The 26868-nt window shown below is 38.8% G+C and overlaps 1 protein-coding gene across 1 annotated transcript in view; it reads left to right on the top strand.

Moving 5' to 3' along the window:
- Nct (Nicastrin) overlaps positions 1-26868 on the top strand; it is a 178792-nt gene that overhangs the window by 98434 nt on the left and 53490 nt on the right. The window contains exon 7 of the mRNA XM_067135186.2: positions 556-803. Within this exon, the coding sequence (XP_066991287.1) occupies positions 556-803 (248 nt within the window). The remainder of the gene's footprint in view (positions 1-555; positions 804-26868) is intronic.

Raw genomic sequence — 26868 nt, 5'->3', positions numbered from 1 at the left:
TGCTTACTCTGCCAGCTAATTAGAAGAGGTTTGTTTTAATTGACAGACTACAGACAAACTTATGAAAAGAGAAATTTTGCATTTGACATATTTTCAGTTTTCTACTGTGTACAGTACTTGTGAAACTCTTCAACATTTGAAGATTCTCTTTCATACTATACCCTATTCTACTAATCACTGGTATTGAATTTAGTCTACTTCTACAGCTATTGGTAACTATGCGGAGAACTATTTTTGGGGTGCTAACGAGCCATTCCAGTTTGAAAGTGGAAAAGGAACAGATAATAGTGTATTATAATGCATATAAACATTCTGCTTACTCTGCTTAGTTGCTGGACTTGTATTTATATACTTCACATCATGGAAATGAAACAAAGAATGTAGTCAAATAGAGCATGCTATTTCATACTATACTTCTTCCCTTGTTTCACTTAGTTTATTTAAATATTTGAGGAGAGTTCATTGTCCTTTGATATCAGTAACTATTTTTTCTTTCCTTCAAGTAAATAAAAGTCTGTACATTTTACACATACGTTAGTACTATGTTCTTTTCAGGTAAGAATGTGATGTTTACTTTGCTGAATGGGGAATCATTTGACTACATTGGTTCAAGTCGTATGGTGTGGGATATGAAGCATGGACAATTCCCGAGTCCACTTGATTCGAATGTGGCAGAGCAGGCTCCATTATTGAAGCCACATCATTTGCAACTCTTTGTAGAGCTGAGTCATCTGTCAAATTACAACCGAACACTCATGTTCCACAATACACCAAACAGTAACAGAATCAAGGTGCAGAATCAGGTGAAGTATTCTCATTTTGAAATGAACTTTTATTTTAATTGATAGGGATATGCCTGTTGATGCTCAAGATGTTATAGTTTGAATGGCCAAATTTCCCAAAAAAATCTTGTATTCTAGTTTTTCTATATTTTTCACATATTGTTAAGATTATTTTATGTACTTTTTGTTGTCAAATCACATTCATTATTTAGGGGAATAGTTTCTTTCGAACCCTAGCTTTGATAAAACGAACATAAATTGTAGAAGAATATCATTACCATTGCAGAGTAAACACTATTTGTACACTAAGTGGATTTACAATTTTTTTTTTATTATTATTTTTTTGCTAGTTGCTTTACGTCGCACTGACACAGATAGGTCTTTGGCGACGATGGGACAGGAAAGGCCTGGGAATGGGAAGGAAGCGGCTGTGGCCTTAATTAAGGTACAGCCCCAGTATTTGCCTGGTGTTAAAATAGGAAACCACAGAAAACCATCTTCAGGGTTGTCGACAGTGAGGTTCGAACCCACTATCTCCCAGATGTGAGCTCACAGCTGCGCGCTCCTAACCACACGACCAACTCGCCCGGTAATTTAATTTTTAACAATGGTAAAAAAGTATTATAAAAATGGATGGATATTCTTTATCTACAACCTAGCAAGTGTTGCACAGTTTGGGTGACGTAGCTATCAGTTTGCATTCGGGAGATAGCGGGTTTGAACCCTACTGTCGGAAGCCCTGAAGATGGTTTTCCATGGTTTCCCATTTTCACACTAGGCAAATGCTGGTACTATACCTTACTGAGAGCCACGGTAGATTACTTCTCATTCCTACCTCTTTCCTATACCATCATCACCATAAGACCTACCTGTTTCAGTGCAAAGTAAAGCAAATTACAAAAATAAATTGTAAAATATACAGCAACTTAAACTAGATAGTTGTGGAGATTGTGAGCAACCCAATCTCAATGGAACATGTTGCTGTTGAGAAAAAGTTTATTGTCAAATATTGCTGCTTGTTGTGCTATGGATACAGCTTACTAAATTAATCATAAATATTGATTATATTTGTTAATTGTTTGTATGAATATGAATTGAACAATCACTACAGGGTCAGCAACAATATTTTCCATTAAGGAGTGAAGGTATCTTATTTATCCCGAAACTGAACAGTACAGTTCAAGGATGGTGAATAGAAAAAGAGTATGGCTCCACACACAGCAAGGTGCATCCATCCCCACTTAAAATTACAGTATTAAAACAATTACAGTTATAGGCTACAGAATGTGCTTACATACAATTACCGTATTTTGCATAGAAGTGTTATTTTCTTAATAAGTTATGCACAGGATCTGTTTTACATTATCAAGTAATTCTACTTACACGTGAATTCCCACGCACAGTATACTGCAGCTAGGCCTTCTCATTCATACACACACATACTCTCTTACACATTCATGATCACATAAATATTCATCCACCCTCCCACACACATATGGAACGTTCACACAGATAAGAAAATTAATGTACAGAAGATTTAATGAAATATACATTCTTTTTAACTCTTTACAAAATGTGATGATAGAAAGTTCCATTTTATGTGGTGAGAGTTCATACCTCAGCCAAGTACAATGAATAAAGAAGCCACTTTGACAAGCTGCTGTTCTTGCAAGTGGAGGGAAAAGGAATACACCACAACCTCTTTGAATGGAACGGTAGTTCAGCTGTAAGCGGTTGAAAGGGTTGGAGTGTTACGTATGAGGGATTTTCTCAGAAAAGCAATATTTATTGTACAATAGTAAGTTCTTTTTTTTTTTTTTCCTGCGGTGAGAGTTCATTCCTCAGCCAAGCACAACAAAGAAAGAAGCCACTTTGACAAGCTGCTGTTCTTGAAAGTGGAAGGAAAAGGAATACACCACAAACTCTTGGAATGGAACGGTAGTTTAGCTGTAAGTGGTTAAGCTGTTGAAAGGGTTAATCCTTAATCCTAGTGTTACCCATGAGGGATTTTCTCAGAACAGCAATATTTATTTGTTTACAGAGAGCAGTTTTGGGAGCAGTGACCTGGCTGTATTTAAATGATTGTGTTCAGCAATTTGTCATTCTGCTCGACGTTGAACTCCTAGGTTTTCTGTGTTCTCTGTTTTAGTCTGGGGAAGAAAGCCCAGACAGTAATCTACATCATTCTCATTTCTAATGGCTCTATAAATGATTGTGTCATCAGTGTAGTGCACCACAATAGATGATACAACCTTGTATATCCAGTGTAAATATAGTTTGCAGAAGAAGACTTTCTATGACCTTGTTAGCGGTGAAATAGAGACTGGTTAGGGGAGGGATGGGAAGGGGTGTCCTTGTAGTGAATATGTCTTTGTCCTTGTCGCTGTAGTGAATACTGTGTTGGATGTTTCTTGGGGAGAGGAAACTGAGAGTTTGTTGTACATGAAGACAGATGGGGCACTGTTGCTATTATTATTAATTTTTTTTAAAAAATGAAAGCCCACAGTTCTTTCATGTTGGAACCAAGGCTGTGGGTTTATGAACTATAGATGGATTAATGATTTGGTTTCATTCCTACCCAGTATTTTCTTCTCCCTCCTACCATCATTTTGATTTTTCTTCAATTTTGTGTGTAAATTATTTCTCTTCCAGATACCAGATGTTATCTCTTTTATGATCCATGATATTTTTCCACTTAATAGAGATAGAAACTTTCAGCACTGCTTCTGAGAATACCTTTCTCCAGTTTTGTCAGATCTCATTGATATTTATGTTGCCAGTGAAAGACTTGATGGGAACGGGAAAATTTTTCTATAGAAGTGAGGAAAGATCATTCCAATTACTGTGGGGAAAAATGATATATTGTACTGGAGTGGAATTTTGAGGATAGTTTTCTGTAGGTCAAAGTTATAAATATAGCTAGGCGATCACAAAATCCCAGAATTATGTCTAGGGACCAGATGGATGGTGAGATGTTAGCAACGAACAGGTTTAGTGGAGAAAGGGAATTTTGAGTAATGTGGGGAGCTTCAAACACTAACTGATAAAAGGAAAATGTCACAGAAAATGGAGGAAAAACTATTGGCAAGCATATGACAGTATTTAGGGGTGGCAGGTAGAGACCATCTTTTGTGGCCACTCTATTGGGGGAGTGATGATCTTGCCCACACAAGTCCCGGAGTGCACGACCCAGTGTATAGCATTTGATAAGGGTCTCAGCTCAAGATTACGAGTGAAGATTTCAACATTACCTACAGCAGAGAAGAAGGGCTTCAGTACGGTGTAGGTGGTGGAAGTGGCAACCCACTGCTTGGGATAATTGAGTAAAAGGTACCTGTATCCAGGTTGGGAGCAGATATCATCCATAGCGTCTGCACCTTAGAGAGGCAGCTACGGCAGCGACTGTTCTTTATGGTAAGGGCGGATGATAAGTGGCGTAAAATGGCATTGAGGAAGGTAACGGGAAACCCCCTAAATTAATTTTCACCAAGATATTACAGTATGGCTGAATAGTCAGATACTCCAGCCTCCAGTCCCCAGCAGTCCTTCAGTGGTCAGAGGGTGCTAAGAATCTCCAGGTTGGCCATAATGTAGATATACTTACTACTTACTTACTTACTTACTCACTCACTCACTCACTCACTCACTCACTCCTCGGCGCTACAGCCCTTGTAGGGCCTTGGCCTCTCTTGACGATTGTAGCCCAATCTTCATGATCTTCTGCACGCCTCCTCCATCTTCTTATTCCCATCTTTCTTAAATCCTCCTCCACATCATCCAGCCATCTTTTCTGGAGTCTTCCTTTCCATCTTCTACCACCTGGATTTCCTTTATAGATTTTCTTGACAGCCCTATTATCTGGCATTCTCTCCACGTGTCCCAACCACCTTAATCTGTTGCTTTTTATTTTGGTTACTATACTTGGATGTCCATAGAGTTCTTCCGATTCCTTGTTTTTCCTTATTCTCCGCAATTTCCCTTCCTTCACTGGGCCAAACACTTTTCTCAGTATTTTTCTGTCCCATCTGTTCAACAGTTCATCTACTTTGGTCATTGTCCATGTTTCAGAGCCATAAGTTACCACTGGTCGTAATACTGTTCGATAGACTGTCAACTTTAATCTTCTACCAAGGCTGAGTGATCTAAACACTTTTAGTAAAGCTAAGTAAACCCTATTGCCCGCAGCAATCCTCGCTTTTATTTCCTCTGTAATGTCATTATCTTCTGTCACCAGCACTCCTAAATACTTAAATATTTCACATCTCTCATAGTTAATCCCATTTAATGTTATGCACTTGTCTTCCCTAACTACGGTCCTCCTAGATGCAAACAAGTAATGAGTTTTGGCATTATTCACTCTTATGCCCATTTCACCTCCTTCCTTTTCTAATCTATCCAGTCCTTCCTCTAGCTCTTTCAATCTTCTAGACAGCATATCAACATCATCAGCATAAGCCAGATTCTGTGTTACACGGTTGAACAGTGTTCTGCCTGGATTACTGACCTCCACCTTTCTCATTACACGCTCCAAAACCACATTGAAGAGCAGGGTAGATAACACATCCCCTTGCTGCAAACCTTGGTTTACTTCAAAGTCTTTAGTAAGATTTCCTTCTATTTTAACCATGCATTTAGTACCTGTTAGGGTCATTTGTACCAGTCTTATCAATTTAGTGCAGAACTCCATGTCCATCATTGTTTGATACAGTTTCCTTCTTTTCACACCGAGCTCGATAGCTGCAGTCGCTTAAGTGCAGCCAGTATCCAGTATTCGGGAGATAGTAGGTTCAAACCCCACTGTCGGCAGCCCTGAGGATGGTTTTCCGTGGTTTCCTATTTTCACACCAGGCAAATGCTGGGGCTGTACCTTAATTAAGGCCAGGCCGCTTCCTTCCCACTCCCTAGCCCTTTCCTGTCCCATAGTCGCCATAAGACCTATCTGTGTCAGTGCGACGTAAAGCAACTAGCCTTCTTTTCACACTATCATAAGCCTGCCGAAAATCCACAAACAGCTGATGCACATCCATATTGTGTTCATAGCATTTCTCCATTATTTGCCTGACAGTGAAGATGTGATCTATTGTTGATCTACCCTGTCGAAAGCCACTTTGGTAGTCTTCTAGTATCTGCTCAACCAGTGGAGTGAGTCTCATAGACAAAACCTTGGCTAAGACCTTATAAACCACACTAAGCAAAGATATACCTCTATAATTTTCACAATTTGCTTTATCTTTCTTCTTATGAATTGGGCAAATAATCGCTAAGCTCCAATGCTCTGGCATTTGTTTTGTTTCCCAAACTTCCACAATTAGTTGGTGAACAAGTTGTGTCGACTGTTCACCCGTATTTAATCATCTGAGCTGAAATTTTATCACTTCCTGGAGCCTTATTATTCTTCAAGTACTTAATTGCCATCCTCACTTCTTCTATAGATGGTACAGGCACTGGTTTTAAATCTAGGCTAGGATCCTGCCAAGGCTGCCCGTCCTCTTCTTCCAATCTCACTGTCTCTGCAGCCACATTCAACAGTTCACTGAAGTATTCCGCCCATCGGTCAAGAACCCAGTCTCTTCCCCCAATCATGTTTCCTTCTTTATCTCTACAGAATACAGCATGTGGTTGAAAACCTTTCTGTACGTCCTTTATTTTCCCATAGAACTTCCGTACTTCTTGCATATCATATTGTTCCTCCAAATCTGTAATCCATTTCCTCTCTGCTTCTCTCTTCTTTCTCCTACAAATTCAGTCTGCCTCTTTCCTCTTCTTCCTAAATTCTTCTACATATGTTCTTGTTTTCGTGCTAAACATTTTCTTCTTTACTTCATTTCTCTCCTCAATTGCTCTTCTGCAATCATCATCAAACCATCGTTGCCTTTCAGTCTTTACTTCCACTCCTAGTACTTCATCCGCAGTTTCGTGCAATGCATCCCTCAATAAAATCCACTTTCCTTCGATGTTTTGCACTGCCCAGCTTTGTTGTTTAGCCTCCAATTTCTTCTCCGTCCTGGATTCATATAGCTGCGTAGTTTCTTTATCTTTCAATTTTCAGACCATATATCTCCTTGGAGCTTTCCCTTTCTTAGCAGATCTGTAAGTTGCAATACGTTGCCTGTATTTTACCCGTACCAAGTAATGGTTCGAATCACAATCAGCTCCCCTACAACTGTCAACTTATAGTATTACATGTAACTAATCTCATTATTAGACCCGTATTGAACTATGCTATGATATACTAACAATTTGTTGGTTATTTTGATCCACCTTTTCAATACAAATTACCGTTTGTGTTGCTAAGTTGTAATGTTACAACACTAATTTACCGGGACATGTTTTGCTTTTATTCACAAGCATCATCAGCCTATACAATTGCCTCAAGGTTTGTCATTTTTGGTTTGTTGTTACAAATTTCATTACATTGAATGTAAATCTAATTTCAGTGATAACAATATTTAAAACAAGAATAATATACACATTAAAATTATGACAATATGTTCTGCGATGTTAAAATGGTTTAACTCTTAATTCTAAAACACATTGACGTCCAAAACACAGTTATTAATTTGGCTAAAAATTGTTTGCAATGTTAAAATAAATTTGATTCAACTATAATTTGGCATTAAAATTTGAGTCATAAATATAAATATTGGATGTTAATATATAGGAGCCATAGTTTCTGAAGTGCGTTGGTTTCTAGAATACAGTAACATTTCAGTATTGCAAATTATAGTTAAGAATTGTGCTCTCTAAATAATGTTATTTAAAAAACTGTAGTTTTGCATTATGCATGATTAGTCATGATGATAATCTAGAATTGAAGTCTTGAGTTCGTTGGAAAATGGCTTCTAGATTTGATGAGGCTTGCTGCTGCAATTTGGCAATTTGATCAGAGGAAGTTTTGACATATTTAATTCTTGTTTGTAGCGACCAGACTCTCCGTTGGAAGTTGATTGTTTTGATGTAAGTTATGGTTAAAAGGGGCTTCAATCGAAATTTTGAGTACTGGTATCTGATTATGTTACTTTCGATTTATGGAATGGAAGAAGCATCCCTTTGTCTGCTGCTACAGAATCTTGTGGGCCTTATTGCGTTACTGTAACTATTGTCACAAGGAGTAGAGCCACAACAGACAATAGTCACAGTAACGCAATAAGGCCCACAAGATTCTGTCGCAGCAGACAAAGGGATGCTTCTTCCATTCCATAAATCGAAAGTAACATAATCAGATACCAGTACTCAAAATTTCGATTGAAGCCCCTTTTAACCATAACTTACATCAAAACAATCAACTTCCAACGGAGAGTCTGGTCGCTACAAACAAGAATTAAATATGTCAATACTTCCTCTGATCAAATTGCCAAATTGCAGCAGCAAGCCTCATCAAATCTAGAAGCCATTTTCCAATGAACTCAAGACTTCAATTCTAGATTATCATCATGACTAATCATGCATAATGCAAAACTACAGTTTTTTAAATAACATTATTTAGAGAGCACAATTCTTAACTATAATTTGCAATACTGAAATGTTACTGTATTCTAGAAACCAACGCACTTCAGAAACTATGGCTCCTATATATTAACATCCAATATTTATATTTATATTTATGACTCAAATTTTAATGCCAAATTATAGTTGAATCAAATTTATTTTAACATTGCAAACAATTTTTAGCCAAATTAATAACTGTGTTTTGGACGTCAATGTGTTTTAGAATTAAGAGTTAAACCATTTTAACATCGCAGAACATATTGTCATAATTTTTAATGTGTATATTATTCTTGTTTTAAATATTGTTATCACTGAAATTAGATTTACATTCAATGTAATGAAGTTTGTAACAACAAACCAAAAATGACAAACCTTGAGGCAATTGTATAGGCTGATGATGCTTGTGAATAAAAGCGAAACATGTCCCGGTAAATTAGTGTTGTAACATTACAACTTAGCAACACAAACTGTAATTTGTATTGAAAAGGTGGATCAAAATAACCAACAAATTGTTAGTATATCATAACTTATAGTATGTCGGATGCATGTCTCCTATCGATTACTACATGGTCTATTTGATTAAAGGTGACACCATCTGGTGAACACTAAGTGGCTTTCCGTATAGTCTTTCTTTGAAACCATGTACTCTTCACCACCATCAAGTTTCCCATGGCAAAATCGGTTAGCCTCTGTCCCTTATCATTTGACTCATCATGCAAACTTTTTTTCCCAACTGTCTCCCTATAGGCTTCTTCTTTACCCACTTTAGCGTTGAAATCTCCAAGTATGATTTTCACATCTTGTCTTGGGATGCATTCTATTTCTTGTTCCAATTGTCCATAGAACATATCTTTCTCTTCATCCTCAGCCTCTTCTGTAGGTGCATACACACACACACACATGGGTGATATTGAAAAAATGGGCCTTCATCCTTAGAGTGCATATTCTTTCATTTACAGATTTAAAATTCAAAACTGCTGACTTATATCTGTCATCCACTAGGAAGCCTATGCCACCTATTGTACCTCTGGCTCCACCACTGTGCAGAACTGTATATCTACCACTTCTAAAAACACCATTTCCTTTCCATCTGACTTCCTGAATTGCTGCTGTTCCAATATTATATTTCTTCATTTTTTGTTTCAGACTGTTTAGGGCTCCTGGTTTATTCAGGGTTTGTACGTTCCAGGTTGCTACATACATATCATATTTCCGTTTGCATCTTCCATTTCCTCGCGTGGGTCATTTACCATTATCATCAGTCCGGCTACTCTTGTCTGTGAGTTTCGTAACGAGTTGTTTTTCCGATATAGGGTTGTTAGCCCCATGATCAACCCCCAACCTGGAGGACCAGGGTATCCCTCTTAGTCTGACCTATCACCTTTGACCTGTCTGGCTTGGGTGGCCCTACCAAGAGCTTATGCTCCCGCCGGCATAGCTCTCAGGATCACTTAGGCACGCAAGCTCCCACATTGCGACAAGATGAAGATACCAGCATGGGTGATAATGTAGATATGCACATATGGAATATGAGAAGTATGTATGAAGAAAGAAATATCTGTAACACCATCACAGAAATGGAAAGACTCAAAATAAACATCTTGAAAATATGCAGAATGCAATGGCCTGGTTTGAGTAGTTGCAGAATCAAAGATAATTTTTTCTATTACTCAGGAAACATAGAACCAAATCATCTAAATGGAGTTGGCGTCATACTGGGTAAGCATGAAAATAATACAGTTAGGCCAACATTCTGTTATCAGTTTTATGGTGACATTGATGAAGCCCTAAAAATAACAGAGAATTTGGAAATAACCATACTTCTGGGAGATTTCAATCCAAAAGTGGGTAAAGGTATATTTGGGTATATAATTAGCAATTATGACTTGGGTGAGAGAAATTATAATCGGGACAGGTTTGTTCAATTTTGTCAACGCAAGAGCTTTGTCGTGACTAATACTTTCTATAAGTTACCAACATGAAAATTGTGTGCCTAGAAATCAAATGCTGAAACCATATCAAGGATTGTGACACATCAGATAGATTACAATCTGATTAAAAAGCTGCCTCTGTGGATCAGTAGCAGAGTGTCGGCCTCTGGATCACCAGGTTCAAATCCATCAGAGGTAGTTGAATTTTTGAAGGGTGGGAATAAAGTCCAAACGACACTCCCATGTCATGCGTTGTCGGCATGTGAAAGATCTCTAGTGACACATTTGCTGTTTACCCAACAAAATTGAATAAAAACTCGGCCATATACGCCCAAGAGAGATTCAGTTTACTGTGCCATTTAGTTGGGCTGACGAGGAGACAGTCAGATGGCATCAAATTAAAATGTCTGCAGATGGTAGCTAAGGCCATATAATGAATTCTTATTATTATTTTTTTTCATATGTCAGGTCAGGTACATCCTGCTGGTGTATGCGACAGTAGACAGTACTGCTTGAGACTGTCTGGCCGATGGTTGGGCGGCCATTACCAAACCTGACAAACTAAAGGAGAACCAATTGCTATGGACAGAGGAGTGACCCTTAGGGGGCTTGCTGAAGCCTTTGTGTACGAAATGATGTATAAATTGAACAGGAAGGTGCTGCTTTGCAGATGTGGCAGGGGAATGCTAACAGCTAAAGGAGGTAACCCTGACAGAAAATCTTCTCTAACATTAGGCCTTGCAAGTCAATTGGAGACTACATACCTGCCAACCCTTCCGATTTACCCAGAAACTTTCCGTCTTTTAACTCGTCTTCCGATTTTCCGATTTATTTTTAATTCTTCCTATTTTTGACCAATATAACTTCTAGTACAGTCAATACTCTTCCCCTAGGATGAAGGATAAATTCTTATGTGCTTGTGTAATTTACCCAACCTCATTTTCAAGCATTTTTATTTTATGCTTTATTTAGCGAGTGTATCGTCCATCGCCTTTGTGTATCGTGTTTCCTGCTCTAGCATGTATGCTTTATGGCTGGGGATTTGGAAATGGCAATGCCTCGGATGCAAACAAAGAACTCGGGGTAGAGAACAGCACCTGCCGACCCACACCAGGTATGATAGCTTACAGCCTGATGATAGGCCAGGTCTTGCGATTGTGCAACAAACCTGGAGAAGACAAAACACTGGAATAGGAACAATGAGTGTACTGAGTTTGAATGTGAAATGTGAAAAGTTAGTGGACATCATGGAGAGAAGGAAAATATCAATCCTAGGAATGAGTGAAATTAAATTGAAAGGTGAAGGGAAGAAAGAGTTGAGGAAGAACTATACTCTCTAATAAAATGGTAACAACAGAGAGATGAGAAATGGTGTAGGATTTATATTGTCAAAAGTGTTAGATGGTATTACAGAGATCCAGTACATCAATGAGAAAATTATAAAGGCAACAGTTCACCTAGGGTTATAGAAGCTGACACTGGTACAGATGTATGCTCCTCAGACGGGTTGCAGTCTAGATGAAAAGAACATGTTTCTTGAAAACCTAGAAGAGACCGTCAGTGAGGAGAGGGCAATAATCATCGGGGACCTCAACGCACAGCTTGGGACAAAACAGGAATGGCTATGAGAAGGTGATGGGACCACATGGCCATGGGAGATGGAATTCAGAAGGGGAACATCTCATAGACTTCTGCATAAGAAATTGTTTGATATAAAAAAAAAACCAGTTGGTTTACCCCGTACAGCTGGGATGGGCAGAGCAAGACAGTCATTGACTATGTCATTACTGACAATGAAAGAAGTAGACTTGTGACTGATGTCAAGGGGATTCCAAGTGAGAACCTCAATAACAGGATTGTATAAGAGGATAACTGCCTACAGAAGAAGTAGAGAGTGATGAGGTAGAGTGGACAAGATTTACAAACACCATGGTAAAGAAGTAATAGAGGTCTGGGAAGACAAGTACAAGAGTAAGGGAGAAAGAGATATGCTGGTGGAATGAAAGAGTAAGATCCTCAATAAAGGAAAGGAACATAGCTCAAAAAGAATGAGATAGAGATAAATCCAAGCTAGAACAGGTAAGGGACAAGCACAGCAAGGAAGCGACCTTGAACAAGTTTACCTGGACAAGAAACTGAGAGTTAAAAGAATAGTAGAAGAGGAGAAGGTAAAGTGCTGGGAGAAATGTATTAAAAAACTGGAGGAAGACAGCAGAGACAATATGAAACTATTGTTCAGAGTGATCAAAAACAAAAAGAATGCAGTTGAAACCATCAAAGCATTTGAGGATCCCAATGGAAACCTGGCCAGGAAAGAAGAGGACATCAGAGAGGTTCTGAGGAATCATTTTGATTACCTATTGAATAGGACAGAAGCAGATGGGAGAACAAAAGAACCAGGCCTACACAAAGGAATCTCCCATTACGTAGGCAGAAACAAAAGCAGCCCTTAAAAAGATGCCACAAGGGAAATTCCCAGGAATCAATGAAGTCAGCACAGCCATGAACCTACTACGCTGGCGTAGCAGGGGGAGAGGTGATACTCCCACATGGCACGTTCCAGGTGGCAGATAGGGGGGTCCTAACCGGCTTGCCGGCGGACTTGAGGGAAATAAAATACCTCTCGTGGACCAAACACACAACTCCCTGTGGATGGGAGACGTAGACGAAGAATACACCCATGGTATCCCCTGCCTGTCGTAAGAGGCGACTAAAAGGGGCGACCAAGGGATGATCCAATTAGAACCATGAGACTACCTGTAATTAGTACTATCACGCAGGGAACACCATGGGTCTCATTTACTTGCGCGTAGTACCACTATGTTAGGTACACAATAGGTTTGTGATTAGTAGCGACAGTGTGTGATTCAAGAGGTGGGTCCTACAGTACCTGTGATTCATACCCCTATATGAGCGACACCATGGGATTAGCGACACCATGGCTCTGCCTTACCTATGCTCAGTTCCCACTATGTGAGGAATTTCACGGGATAGTACAAGTCCCTGTGGTTAGTCCACTTATGTGAGGAACACTATAGGTTTGCGTTGCCTGTAAATAGCGCTGCGATGTGCGAAACACCATAGGCCTGTGTTACATATGCACATTACACTACCTGTGAATAGTACCATAATGTGTGGAATACCGCAAGTCTCTGCTACTTTTGATTAGTACCACAACATTTCACATAGCATGGTTCTATTTTCCTAGCGATCAATACCAGTATGAAGGGACAATGACCTGGATTTTGGACCCGTTTCGACTATAAGCATAATCAATTCAGCATTGTGCTATAGAAGCAGTCCCTTGGTCAGTAATACTATTGTTTTTTGCCAGCTTCTGTACATGTGAGGCACTGTGGATTGGATCCACTGATTGTTTTAAATTCATATCTGTCCATCCATTCATTCTTCGTCCTCACGCTTTGAATTCTGGTCAGTGGAGGATTTTGAACATTTAAGTTGTCATTTCATTTCGTCTCATTTCGTACCATTAGGGGCCCGATGACCTCGATGTTAGGCCCCTTTAAACAACAAACATCAATCATCAATCAATCAAGTCAGCACAGACATGATTAAAACAGCAAAAGTCCAGGGTTTACAGGAGCTACACAGGGTGCTCAACGCAGTTTGGAAAGATGACAAGATACCCCTGATTGGAGCAAGGGTGTCGTTATCCTCCTGTTTAAAAAAGAAATTGCTGAAAATGGTCCAACTACCAGGGAATGACACTCCTTTCTGATGGGCTTAAGACTCTTGAGAAAAACTTAGAGAACAGATTGTGAGTCATCTTAGAGCCACAGTTAGAAGAGGAACAGTATGGTTTCAGGTCTGACAGGTCCACAACGTATCTAATCTTCAGTGTCCATATGTTAATGGAGAAATATTGGAGAAAACCGGCGAAGATTTGCTTATGGTTTTCCTTGATATTGAGAAGGCATATGACAGCATTCCAAGAGAGAAGATATGGGAATGCCTAAGAAAAAGGAATGTGCCAGAGGGTCTGGTGAGGGATGTTCAGATGCTGTTTGAGCATTATAGCAGCTGTGTGCTATTGGGTGACGGACATTCATCCTGGTTCCAGACGAGAAGTGGAGTCCAGCTAGACAGTGCACTGTCCTCATTATTGTTTATCACCATCATGGGTGACATAATGAAGAACATCAAGAACATTTCTGGTGACCTAAATGCAATGCCTTTTGCTGATTACTTTATGATCTGGGGAGAAACTGAGGAACAAGTACAGTTGAGACTCATGGAATGGAAAGTTAAGTTCCAGAGATGCAATCTCAAGATAAGGGAACCCAAAACAGTAGTGATGGCAATAAAGAGAGACAGTCGACCAGCGAACATCATGCTAGGAAGACTTTTCATACATTGGCAGTGTGATATCTTGAGATATACTACGCACAAAGGAGGTGGCAAATAGAGTGCAGAATAGCTCTCACTTTTACCAGCAAGTGCAGACACTCTTCTGGGATCCCGAAGTACCAGCAAAATGAAAACTGGTGATGTTCAGTCCGTACTTCATACCAACTTTAACCTGTGATATCGAAACCTGCACCCTCACTAAGAAGGCATCTGATATGAAGTTCCTAAGGTCCACAATTCAAAAATCAAAACTGGACAAGTTAAGGAACGTTGTAGCTAGAAAGGAAGCTGGGATTGAGATATTATTGTTAGATCAGGTCAGCCTGTCCAGACTGAAGTGGTTTGGGCATGTAATGAAGATGGAGCCTACAAGGACAGCTTACGTTAACTTGAAGAGACATGTGGCAGGAAAACAGATGGTGAGAAGACCAAGAGCCTACTGGATGGACATCGTAAAGATGGACATTGCAGATCGGGGAAGGACACTGGAGGACGTCATTAACAACAGAACGTATCTCAATAAGACAGAATGGAAGAGGCTCTTCAACAGTACCCGGGAAACTGGAACTTTAAAACAATGATGATTGTAACCGTTTAACTGGTTGGTTACACCGAATAAAAATTTAAATAATAACAATAATATTATGAAATTTTAAACACAAAGGAAAACTTAAGGTTCAACAATGCGATGCACTACTAAATGTAATCAACAGGTTAGGAAACATGACAACTACAGAATGGATGTGAAAAGGGGCATGGAACCCTGCGAGGTAATGGAACGTAGCCTTTTGCGAAGAAAGAAAACGTAGAGGGTAATTGCCCTTGGATAACACATTTAGTTTAAAAAAGGGAACAAAGCAAAACTCGTAATAGAAAGAACAAATAAAAAACTCAAAAGATATTTGCAAAGATAAATTTAAGTGTTAACCACGCCTGCAGACATGCGCAATGCACAAAAGAAATTTAATAACAGGTTTTAAAAGGAAATAAAGTAATGAGCATAGATTTTAAGTTCTTGTGTCAGGTGACACAGAAATACCGGGAGTCAAACCTGAGGAATAAGATAATTGCATTATTAGTTACAAGGTAAAAAAAAAAAAGCCTCCGAAACAGAAGGTACAAGATCTTAACTGAAAAGCTAAGTAATTTTGACAAATTTAGCAGTGAACGTGAATCTCGAGGATAAACTCCGGCGCAACAAAAGAAATTATTACATTTAAATGAAGTTAATAACCGAAATAAAAATAGAAACAGTGCTTACCCTGAGACCAGGTATCCCATGATGGGACCAATGAAGGAGTGCATCCGCTCTGTAAGATGGTCAAATGATCAAAGACAGGGATCCTCCCTCGCTCCCACTGAAGGAGCATGTAAGATCGAGAAAGACAAAATGGTGCAACCCGAGGAGAACCAATCAGAAAAGAGGCTTCACCCTCAACTTTTACATTCACCAATTACATTTGTTCTTATTTTCTCCAATCAAAAGTCTCTTCTTTCTTGCTGACTAATATTCGAGAAAAGTCTTATGCAACAGGAAACTCTCTTCTAGAGCTGCGCGTGTAGGTACACGCTGTTTCACAAAATTTTGATAGCAAAATGAAAATATTAAAATTCACAAATAAATGATAATTTTGTTACAACACATAAGGAGGAGTTTCTAAAACAGAATTCTTCCAAGTCCAAAGGTCCAAACAGTATAAAATCTTATATAACACCAAAAAATAATTTTTAAAACAATAAATGAAGAAATTTCAATCAATTCCCACTGCTGTCTTAATACTGCCACATCCTCCACCTCAAAACTGACAAACATTCACATTAATTGGAGGTTTTGCCACGCGCCACACAATTTTGATGCCATTCACTGTAGGAACATTAATATGAATCCACTTCCTTTACTTTTGGCCATCGCTGATTTAGGTAGCTGTCGACACCGGCCGTCTGCCAACAGACTCCCCATACACTTTCAGTCCAACCACATAAAGGCAGGAAGATTCCGTCAACTGTGATCCTAGTATTGGACCGTTGCGACCAAATTGTGTAGTGCAGTATTCAGACAGGCATAGTAGTATGCCCCTCAGATGCACCAGAAATTTTGCAGCAACTGCAACGCAAACAGATACACAGCAGAAGAGGGGAATAGATCAGGCAAGGTCAGCGTCCAGCAATTCTGAAGGATTTTGACCAAGACAAATGATGATATCCAAGGGTGTTTTTTTTTAGTTTGTTACAATAATTAAATGAGCATCACCCATCCGGTGGTTGGTTATACCAAATAAAAATTTAAATAATAGTAATAATGTAAAATTTTAAACACAAAAGAAAACTTAAGGTTTAATAAAGCGATGCACTACTAAACGTAAACAGCAAGTTAGGAAACGTGACAACTACAGAATGGATTTGGAAAGGGGCATGGAACCCTGCGAGGTAATGGAACGTAGCTGTTTGCGAAGAAAGAAAACTTAGAGGGTAATTGCCCTTGGATAACACATTTAGTTTAAAAAAGGAACAAAGCTAAACTCATAATAGAAAGAACGAATAAAAATCTCAAAAGATGTTTGCAAAGGTAAATTTAAGTGTTAACCACACCTGCAGACATGCGCAATGCACAAAAGAAATTTAATAACAGGTTTTAAAAGGAAATAAATAAAATAATAAAATATTAAAATTCACAGATAAATGATAATTTTGATACAACACACAAAAAGGAGTTTCTAATAATGAATTCTTCCAAGTCCAAAGTTCCAAACAGGATACAATCTTGTACAACACCAAAAAAATAATTTTTAAAACAATAAATTAAAAAATTTCAGTCAGTTCTCACTGCTGTCTTAATACTGCCCAACTACGCGCGATTGAACTTATGTAGCAGAATAATTTGCTTTCTTCTCTTCTCTTCTCTTCTCTTCTCTTCTCTTCTCTTCTCTTCTCTTCTCTTCTCTTCTCTTCTCTTCTCTTCTCTTCTCAGAATTCCCAGGATCTCTTCATCCTCTTGCTGTGTTTTTTTCTTTTGCTCTTCCAACCATGGGCCGATACTACCATTGCTGGTAGAGTGGCTGGCAGCTGCCCGGGAGGTAAACTACCTGGAGGTGTAAATCAGCTGGTACTTTGGCTTGCGTCCACCTCCGTGCAAGCACTAGGTAGCTACCCGGAGCTAGACACCGATATACGAAGTTGGCTAGACTGATTTTCAGCGACTTCTCGCTTTCGAGTGTGGTGCTATCTATCGTCAGATGCATGAAACTCATCTCGATTGTCTTATTTCCCTGTGCTTGCGTCTGCTGATTATCACCAAAAAGCCTAATAAGGGGAGTCTTAAGAGTTATGGACAACGATTTATGTCAAGCTTTCGTGATTTTAATCTATGATCTTCAATATCAATACCTAATTGGAATTCAAATCTCGAGGTTACATTTTCTTACGCCAGTTATAACCTATCATGTAAGGCAACATTTTTGAAAAGCATTCTCGTAATAGAATGGTCAAGTCACTCGCTCCATAATAGAAGGTACCGGTACGCAGGTTGTCATCGTATTTCTAATTTACATTTTAAAATGTATTTTCGTTCCCTGCCATTGTTCTTAACTCTATTTTACGCGCTTCCATATACGTATATATACACATCTTCTTTACGGGCTTATTGCCTTTGAGCATTCTATCTGCAGGCTTCTGTAAATTGATGAAGTATCTCCACGATGCTCTATATGCAGCTAGTTTTGTGACCTTGTTTAGTTCCACATGCTTCCATTTATTGATAAATGTTTAACTTTATGAAGATAAAGTTGGAAGGTACTGTAAATGTACAGAAACAATCAGGATAAATATCCATTCATAGGAAGAGGAATTTGGGAATGGAATAGTTTCCAATTTCTTCGAAATAATTTACTAGAAGACTATGTAAACAACTAATAGGGAATCTGCTACCTGGGCGACAGTCCTATGTGCTATAAATCATAACATCACTTTCTATAAATAGCATACATATAAACCAATTTCCTAGTAGACATAATATTGTGATTAAATATTTCAATGAAATATATTAGTAAAAGGACGTATGAAAAGAGGCATACAGATTAACACAATGCTAATAATGGAAATAAAAAAGATTTGTCATAATAAAGACTCGAACCTTCATACCTCGTATTACGAAGTGAGTGTGTTAGCCAATACGCTAGGAGAACGCTTGAGGAAGTTGGAATACATACATTCAGTTATACCTCGTGTCTGAAAACTGAAAAGGTAGAAAATTAAAGTACATTTGAAATGATTTCTAAATATATTTTGATTTTATATCCTTTTAAATTTTCTTTACGAAAGCTTGACGTATAAAATGTGTTCCGCAAGCTACCGATGCGAGAGACTGGTGTGACCGTTGCAACTCAAGGGAAGCATTAATGTTAAAGATTCTGCAATACAATATCGGCCACTGTTACAGTATCATTTTATTTTCAGTATACTAAGCTAATTTAAGTTGTATGTCACCAGAAATACAGCTAATAATGTTCAATTCTCAAAATTTGCCCGGCAGGTAAAGTCTTATCTGGCCCTCGAAGTGGCCGATAAATTACGCACTGGGTAACTACGATTTATGCTGCCGATAGCGCTACCTGGGGGTGGTCGAACGGAAACATCCTTTTACGCGGAGGGCAAGTTATGCGCTACTTTACCAGTATGTGGTAGAACCGGCTCCATGCAGTGGTGGTTCTTAATTTGAGATTTTCAGCAAAATGTTGTTCACCAATGTTCCAAAGCTAGGTCTGTCCCATGTGATTTCATCTGCTATGCTGATTTTTTGTGAAGGTCTTTTTCAATTTAGATTATCCAGTTATTCTTTACTTTTAATGAGGAGGCAAAATTAAATGTCTTTTTTATTAATTCTTTCATTGTCCATTCTTCGTATATGGCCATAAAATAACAGTCGTCTTTTTTCTAATAGTGTCTGATTATTTTCTCAGAAGTCTGGTATAATACAGGAGACCTTTTCATCCGCACTCCTTCCATGCATACTGGGACAAAGAATTTACTAAGGATTCTTTCTTGTTTTTCTGAAGTTTTAGTTAGTGATTTGCCTCCAATGATGAAGGTTTCTGATGCGTATAATGCTTCATGACATTGTTACAGTGTTGTAGTTTAGCATTTTGAGATATTTATTTTTTGTCGTACCTGTTCCATGTGATTCTATAAGCTTTTTTAAATTTAGACATTCTCTTTCTATTTGCTTCTTATATTAATCCAGATGGTTGGATGATTTCCCCTTATTTGAAATTATTTACCTGAGAGATTTTACAAAACTGAGTTACCAGATATTGTTTGCCAAGTGTTGAGAAGATCCTTCCATGTATCGGCTTTTCTCATATGAGATTTGGAGTCCAGTTTTAGATGCAGTTGTGTGAAATTTTTCCAGGAACTGAATTGCTTCTTGCCTATTGTTGGATAGAATTAAAAGATCATCTGTGAAGGCCAAACATTTGATGAAAATTTTACCTTCAACTAGCTTGCTGATATTAATCCCTTTTGTTTCCTTTTTGCAGGTTCGGACTACTTTCTCTAGCACAAGATTGAACAGTAATGGAGATAAGCCAACTCCTTGTCTGGCCCCAGTCTTAATATCACAAGGTTCATAAATTTCACCTAAGAACGTAACTATTGAGGTGGTGTCAGTCAGTATCTGTCTGATCAAATTTCTCATTTTCTTATCCACTCTGAACTCTTCCGTTACAAGATATTAGAATCATTCCGTATTGACGGTTTTCACTTTACAGTGGCGAAAAATGAGAGTATCCTTCTATTCAATACATCATATATTCCGTCATTAGACGGAGCAAACAAATTCAGTCTAATGACGGAATATATGATGTATTGAATAGGAGGATACTCTCATTTTTCGCCATTGTAAACTGAACTCTTCCAGCACATCAGAAAGTGTTTGTCTATCTAAAGAATCTTATGCCTTTTTGAAATCTACAAAAACTGTCACAGTTTTTAAAAATTTGTTCTACACATCATCTTCCTTTTCTGAGACCTGCCTGATATTCACCTATTAAATGGTCTGTTTGCTTCTCAAATCTTGTGAGTAGTGCTTTATTGAGAATTTTGCAGGCAACTGATAACAGTGATATCCCTCTGTAGTTATTGACATTAAATTTATCCCCTTTCTTATGCAAGGGTTGGGACGAAGTGAAGCCAGACACACTCACGAAATCATTCTGTGTCCGCTGACAGTAACTCCAATGGCGGCAATGACCTATCAAACTTGTCAAATCTAATCTCGCAGATGCCCGGATGTAAAGATGCTATTGAAATTGCTAATAAAACATAGGTTAGCACTGTTCAAGATATTGCGAAACACAAAAAACTTACTACTAGTAAAGACCAATGCATGCACATTATTAAATGCCTACTTCCAGGCAAAATACAAGGCAGAAGAAATCCAAGAGGAGATCAACCAGGCCTTAAGCGAGACGAACAAGACAGACATGATAATAATGGGAGACCTGAACTACAGAATAGACGCTCCCGCACAGAAAGCAAGAACTGGGTAAACAAAGGGGAAGAACACACATATCTCAGACCAAACGGGGCTAGTATAATCGACATTGTGTTCACAAACAGTAACAAGACCCACCAGGAGATAAAAAAAGACATCCCAGTGAGGAAACATACACTGATATGCACTGTCATATATGTAAAAGACCCACAACAATGAAACACCTCTAGAAAACAAACAAACAAACAAACCGTCAAGGGAAATCGACAAGGACAAACTAAACACAGAAGCGGTAAGAAATGCATCAAAGGAAATGCAAGAAGGGAAAATAAACGAAGCACTTGACAGGATCGAAGGACATATAAAACAGGAAATGGTCAAGAAAGAATGGAGACAGAGAAAAGCCAAGCCATGGTTCAAACAGGAGTGCTACACAGCAAGGAGAACCACGATCACAGCCCTCCACAAGACAAGACAAACAAAAACAAACAAAGACCTAAGGGAGTACAACAACGCCAGGAGAGCCTACAAACAAATGCTGGAAAAACACAAAAAGATATACACAGTGGGAAAGGAGAAAAGCTTATCGAACAAGCAGAGGAGAAATGGTACAAAGTGGCTTTACCAAAGCAGCCCTATTTCCCAAGAGACCTCCCAGTTAACACGTGGGAAGAACATTTTAAAGAAGTACTCCAGGCTAAAGAAATAAGCGGGGAGGAAGAAGTAGAGGAATCCCGTCCTTTCTCCGGAGAAGAAGTACAGAGGCAAGTCGCAAACTCAAAGAACAACAAAGCCTGCAGTCCAGACAGTATTGTATTCGAGCACCTAAGGGAAACAGCGCATGCTCTCGCAGGCACCTGAACGGAGCTCTTCAACGAATAGCGGAGGCAAGGCAACATTCCAAACAAATGGAGAGTAGCAACACTAATGGAGCTCTATAAGGGCAAAGGAAACACAAGGGACCCGAACTCCTACAGGGGAATAGTCCTGGAGTGCACATCCCTAAAAATACTATAAGAAAAAATTGACAAGAGGATCCACCTTTTCAGTACAGTATATCAAGTAAATGATATTATATAAGTAATACCGTATTTACCCGAATAATCCCCGCCATCGAATAATGCCCGCACACTCATTTTAGAGAGGCTCATTTTGAAAAAAATGAAATGAACTAAAATTCCTTTCATCGGAAGAGTAACTTAGGCATAAACAAATATTTCGTATCACTCCCCGAGGTCCACATGGTCTTTACGCACTTTACGCAAATATCACTGCTATGAAATATATTTTCCATGAAAATGAGCAAGTAGGTCTATTTACGTGACAGGTATTTCATTAATCTGAACTTGCAATAGGCTCGATTCCCTGTAGATGGGAAGATTCATTGTCTCTTGCATCACTAGAATCCTCTCCTAAATTACTTACAAGTTCGTCACACTCCACGGCTGGAATATCTAATTGAAAGATAAAATCACAGCGACGAGTAATATGATCAAGATTATGCAATTAATAAACGTCCTAGATGGATAAAAGCATTTCCAGGACTACGATGACTCTGATTTTCAGACACATTTTAGGTTATCTAAAGCTTCCGAACATAACCTGGCATTCGCAACACATAGGTAGGCCTAAAATGAATTCTTGATTATAGCTAATATCTTGTACGGTACACGACTGGGTGACTTTAAATAAAGAATGAAGGAATACTGACTTATTTTTTGAGTGACGTACAATGTGTAGGCTATAATTGGTTTTTCTTATTCCCTTTGTTAATGCTTTCTGCCACCAAGTTCAATAACAATTCACTCTCTTGGAAGGTCATATTAGACTTCTTTCTCCGTTTCTGCTCAATAGCAGACATAATTTATGCAAATTATTTGCAAACCCTGAATGGATGGTAATTCTAAATTCCCATGGAGGGAATTAGATATTTTTCCACCAATAGAGCATATCAAAAATCAGATCAAAAATTAGATGTTGGCTTTTCAGGCGTTTGCTCTATTAACCAGCATTTCGTCTTAGGTCTGACACTAGACTCGTCAGAGTGGGATGTATCAGAATCAAAAACTTGTTTACAATTCGATAGTGGCGGCAGCACGTAGTCATTTGTTTTCTGTACGTCGGTATGAAAAAATGTGGTTCAAACTGAGATTGAAACAAAAACTTAATTTTGGTAAACCGAGATAATAAATTCTGTGGTGAATACGGAAGTGAGTGTTATCCGAAATAATGACACATCTGAGTTAACATATCCGAGATAACAGCAAAAGTTACCAATGTTGGTGAATACGGGCCTAAAACACTTCTCACACGTGGTCTCTTTTACTGGACACTAACACGACCGATGGTGGATAATTCTTTTTGTGCAATGTAAACACTTGAAATAGACACACCGGCAAAATCTGATGTTAGTTTTGCGATACAGTAAAACCTTGTTAATTCAAAGTCTTTGTAATACAGAAATCGGACTTCCAATTATGTGATTTTGAATTAACAGCCATCTTGTAATTCAGAAATGCCAACCCTCACCAGTTTTTGCAGATTCTGCTTTTCCGCATACTGCCTGCTACGTGATATTATGGCTTTCCTTAAAACGCTGAATACAAAAGAATTACGATTTCACTCTCTTTTTAACTTCGAAACACACCGAAGAGTTAAAGTGCGGAAAGCTATCCCTGCACGTTCCGGAAGACGCATTCTGTCGTGACGTGGAGAAATTTTGGATTTAAATTACTCTGTAAAATACGGTACTATTTTTTAAAAATGTAATGTCAGTTTAGAATTAAAAGTCTGAATTGTTATCTGTTTAAATATGACATATGGGGACAGTTTTCTTCCATCTAGGTTGCACAAAGCATAACTGTACACTCAGCATTGAAAACTAGGTGAGCCAGGAGCGTGTTGGCAACCTTGACGCAAATAAAATCCACACTCCAATTTCGTGCCTCGAATTTTTTTTAAAAGTACGAGCGGATTATTCGCGTAAATACGGTACTAACAGTACTAATACTAACAAGTCTACTTACCAAGAGATTAAGACGGATGACGGAACACACTCTACCGGAACAACAGTTCGACTTTGTAAAAGGGAAATTAGATAATTCAGGCAGTGAAATGTATACAAGATGACATCGAAACAGCTCTAGAACACCCAAGAGGAAAACCGCACACCATCTTCATAGACTACACTATGGCATTCGACCTTTTAAATAGGCAGTTTATAAGAAGAATAGAAGAAAGCAAGAAACCAGACTCGTACAAAGCATCTTATCCAAAAACCGAATCGAAATCGATGACGAGTCTCAACAACAGATATGATAGAGCAGTCGAACGGTGTCCTTCAAGGTGACCCTTTGAATCCCCTGCTCTTCATAATAGCCACTGCAGCAGTACCAGAAGAAATAGCAACAAAATATGTCAAAATATACACCTACGCAGGCGACATGGTAGTCGTATCTCAAGAACTTCACAGTGCCCAAGAAGCCTTCAACAAACTCATAGCCTGGGCAAAAAAAAAAAAAAGATGACCTGAATCTAAATGAGAAGAAAACAGTGAAAATGACATTTAGAAGGGGCGGAAGACTGGCAGCGAACGACTAAATTCTCTATAAAGGAAATCCATTGCCAAACGTACCAAATTTCAAATACCTAGGAATCACGCTGAAAAGCCGAGGGGACACATGACCTACACATCAGAGAACGCACCTCAACAGCCAGGATGGCAGCAAATAGTATAAAGAATCTGAGAAAATTATCGTTGGAAATGGTGATGACCGTATTCCGCGTGAAGGTCGCACCAATTATGACCTACAGATTAGAGGTGATATGGAAGAACCTAAACAAGAAAAATCAAGAAGACATAGAAAAAGCCAAACTCACTTCCTGGAAAGAGTTCTAAGTTTATCAACGTACCCACCCTCACACCTGACCTACGTACTAGCAGAGGAACAGTTCTTCACAGGAGAACTGTGCCTAGACCTGCTCCTGCTAGCCACCGAAGCCTACAAAGGTTTACTAAGAGAACTCACCAAGAAGAAACATGAGATATGGCCCGAGTTCTTTGCCATGGATGCGATGATCTACAAGGACTGGATTGAAGCCAGATACGACGTACGACGCATCATGACAAGAGTAACGGTCCGTGGGTTTCACCACTGACTATGCACAACAGAGGAATACCATAACCCACAAGGCAAGTGAAAGCTATTTGGGTCAAATTGCAACCGATACCATGTAATTTATTGTGGTGCAAAAACAGAGGAACCTCACTAACAGACTTTTGTAAGACATAAAACGGACTAAATACAGCCCCACTGTTGGCAGCCCTGATGATGGTTTTCCGTGGTTTCCCATTTTCAAACCAGGCAAACGCTGGGGCTGTACCTTAAGGCCACGGCTGCTTCCTTCCCACTCCTTTACTTTTCCTATCCCATCGTCGCCATAAGACCTATCTTTGTCGGTGCAACGTAAAACAAATTGTAAAAAAATAAATATTTCATCCCCTTCACTGGCAAATTGTTCGCTTCCATTATCATGGTCACTATTATTGCTTTGATCATTGTCTGAATCAACTGAATCCTCTAACTCTTGGGAACCAATATCTATGTCATTATCGGATTCTTCTAACAGCCACTGGATTACCTGAGCTTCTGAACGGTCCGTTCTTTACTACTGAGTACTACATGTAACTACCCATGCACTGATATAATAAACAAAGAACATTAAACATTCACTGATTAATCTGAATTTTAACATGAGTCCGATTATTCAATAATCGCAAGAAAACACGATAATGAATTTTTAAATTTCACTAACACCATTGGCTGAGGTGTTAGCGCAGCGCTCATGATTTCACAAACAGCAGTCTAATTCACTTTGATGACTGGCGCGAAACCCGCTGCCAGCGTTATTCATTTCTTAACATATCAACTGTCAGTTAGATAGCAGCATAGGACAGTAGAACAAGAGTCTTGCGCTCTCCCCTCGACCGATGGTGGGTTAAACAAATTCATAAGTTAGTAGTACATGTTTCGTTTAATCTTTAAACATCATCAGCTACAAATATGTTCTGGTGAAAATCTAAAAAAGCATATAAAAGTATGGTCTTAAAATATTCTCTAGTACATAAAACATTGAATATATGATGAACAGTAGGAGGGAGGGGGTGGGGGTGTTAAGGAGGCATGACTATATATATCCACAGATTTTTTAAGTTTTGTTCCTTAAAAACTAAACATGACAAGTCCAAATGTTCATTAAAAGAGTCTTAGAATGATCCCGTAACCTCAAGTTGTTAAGAACTAAGATGTGTCAAGTGTCCTCTTGTGGCACCATATCCTTTGACAAGTTGTTGATTGTCTCAAATGTGATGAGACTCATTATATATCTTGGATTTAAAACTTCATTGAGCAGTTGTAGTGAGAAGGTATATAATTGATTGTACTGGTGTGGTTGTTGGTTTGCAACTTGATCTGCAGCCAAGGAACGAAAATGGGAACGTGAGTGTTTGACCAGCTACTGCAAAAATAACTTATGTAAGAATCAATGTGAACTCACCCTTAATAATTGAAGTGTCCATTTAATCTTCACTACCTTGAGAGTGGTCTCACATCCGTAGCTCCGGCTTTATGTATGGTGTAGTAATGGTGTGTGTTAGCTGGAACTTGCTTGCTATTGCAGTGAGGTGGGTTGAGTGGGGGGGGAGGGTGCGTGTCCTTGGCCTGTTTACCGTCCGGTACTGCTTCACGAGGGGATGAAGATACCAGTTGGGCATCTGGGGACTTGAGTTAGTTATTTACTGGATTGTTGTGCT

Source organism: Anabrus simplex, chromosome 1, assembly GCF_040414725.1.
Source record: "Anabrus simplex isolate iqAnaSimp1 chromosome 1, ASM4041472v1, whole genome shotgun sequence".
Classification (NCBI taxonomy): Eukaryota; Metazoa; Arthropoda; class Insecta; order Orthoptera; family Tettigoniidae; genus Anabrus; species Anabrus simplex.
This window is presented reverse-complemented; position numbering and strand designations above follow the sequence as displayed.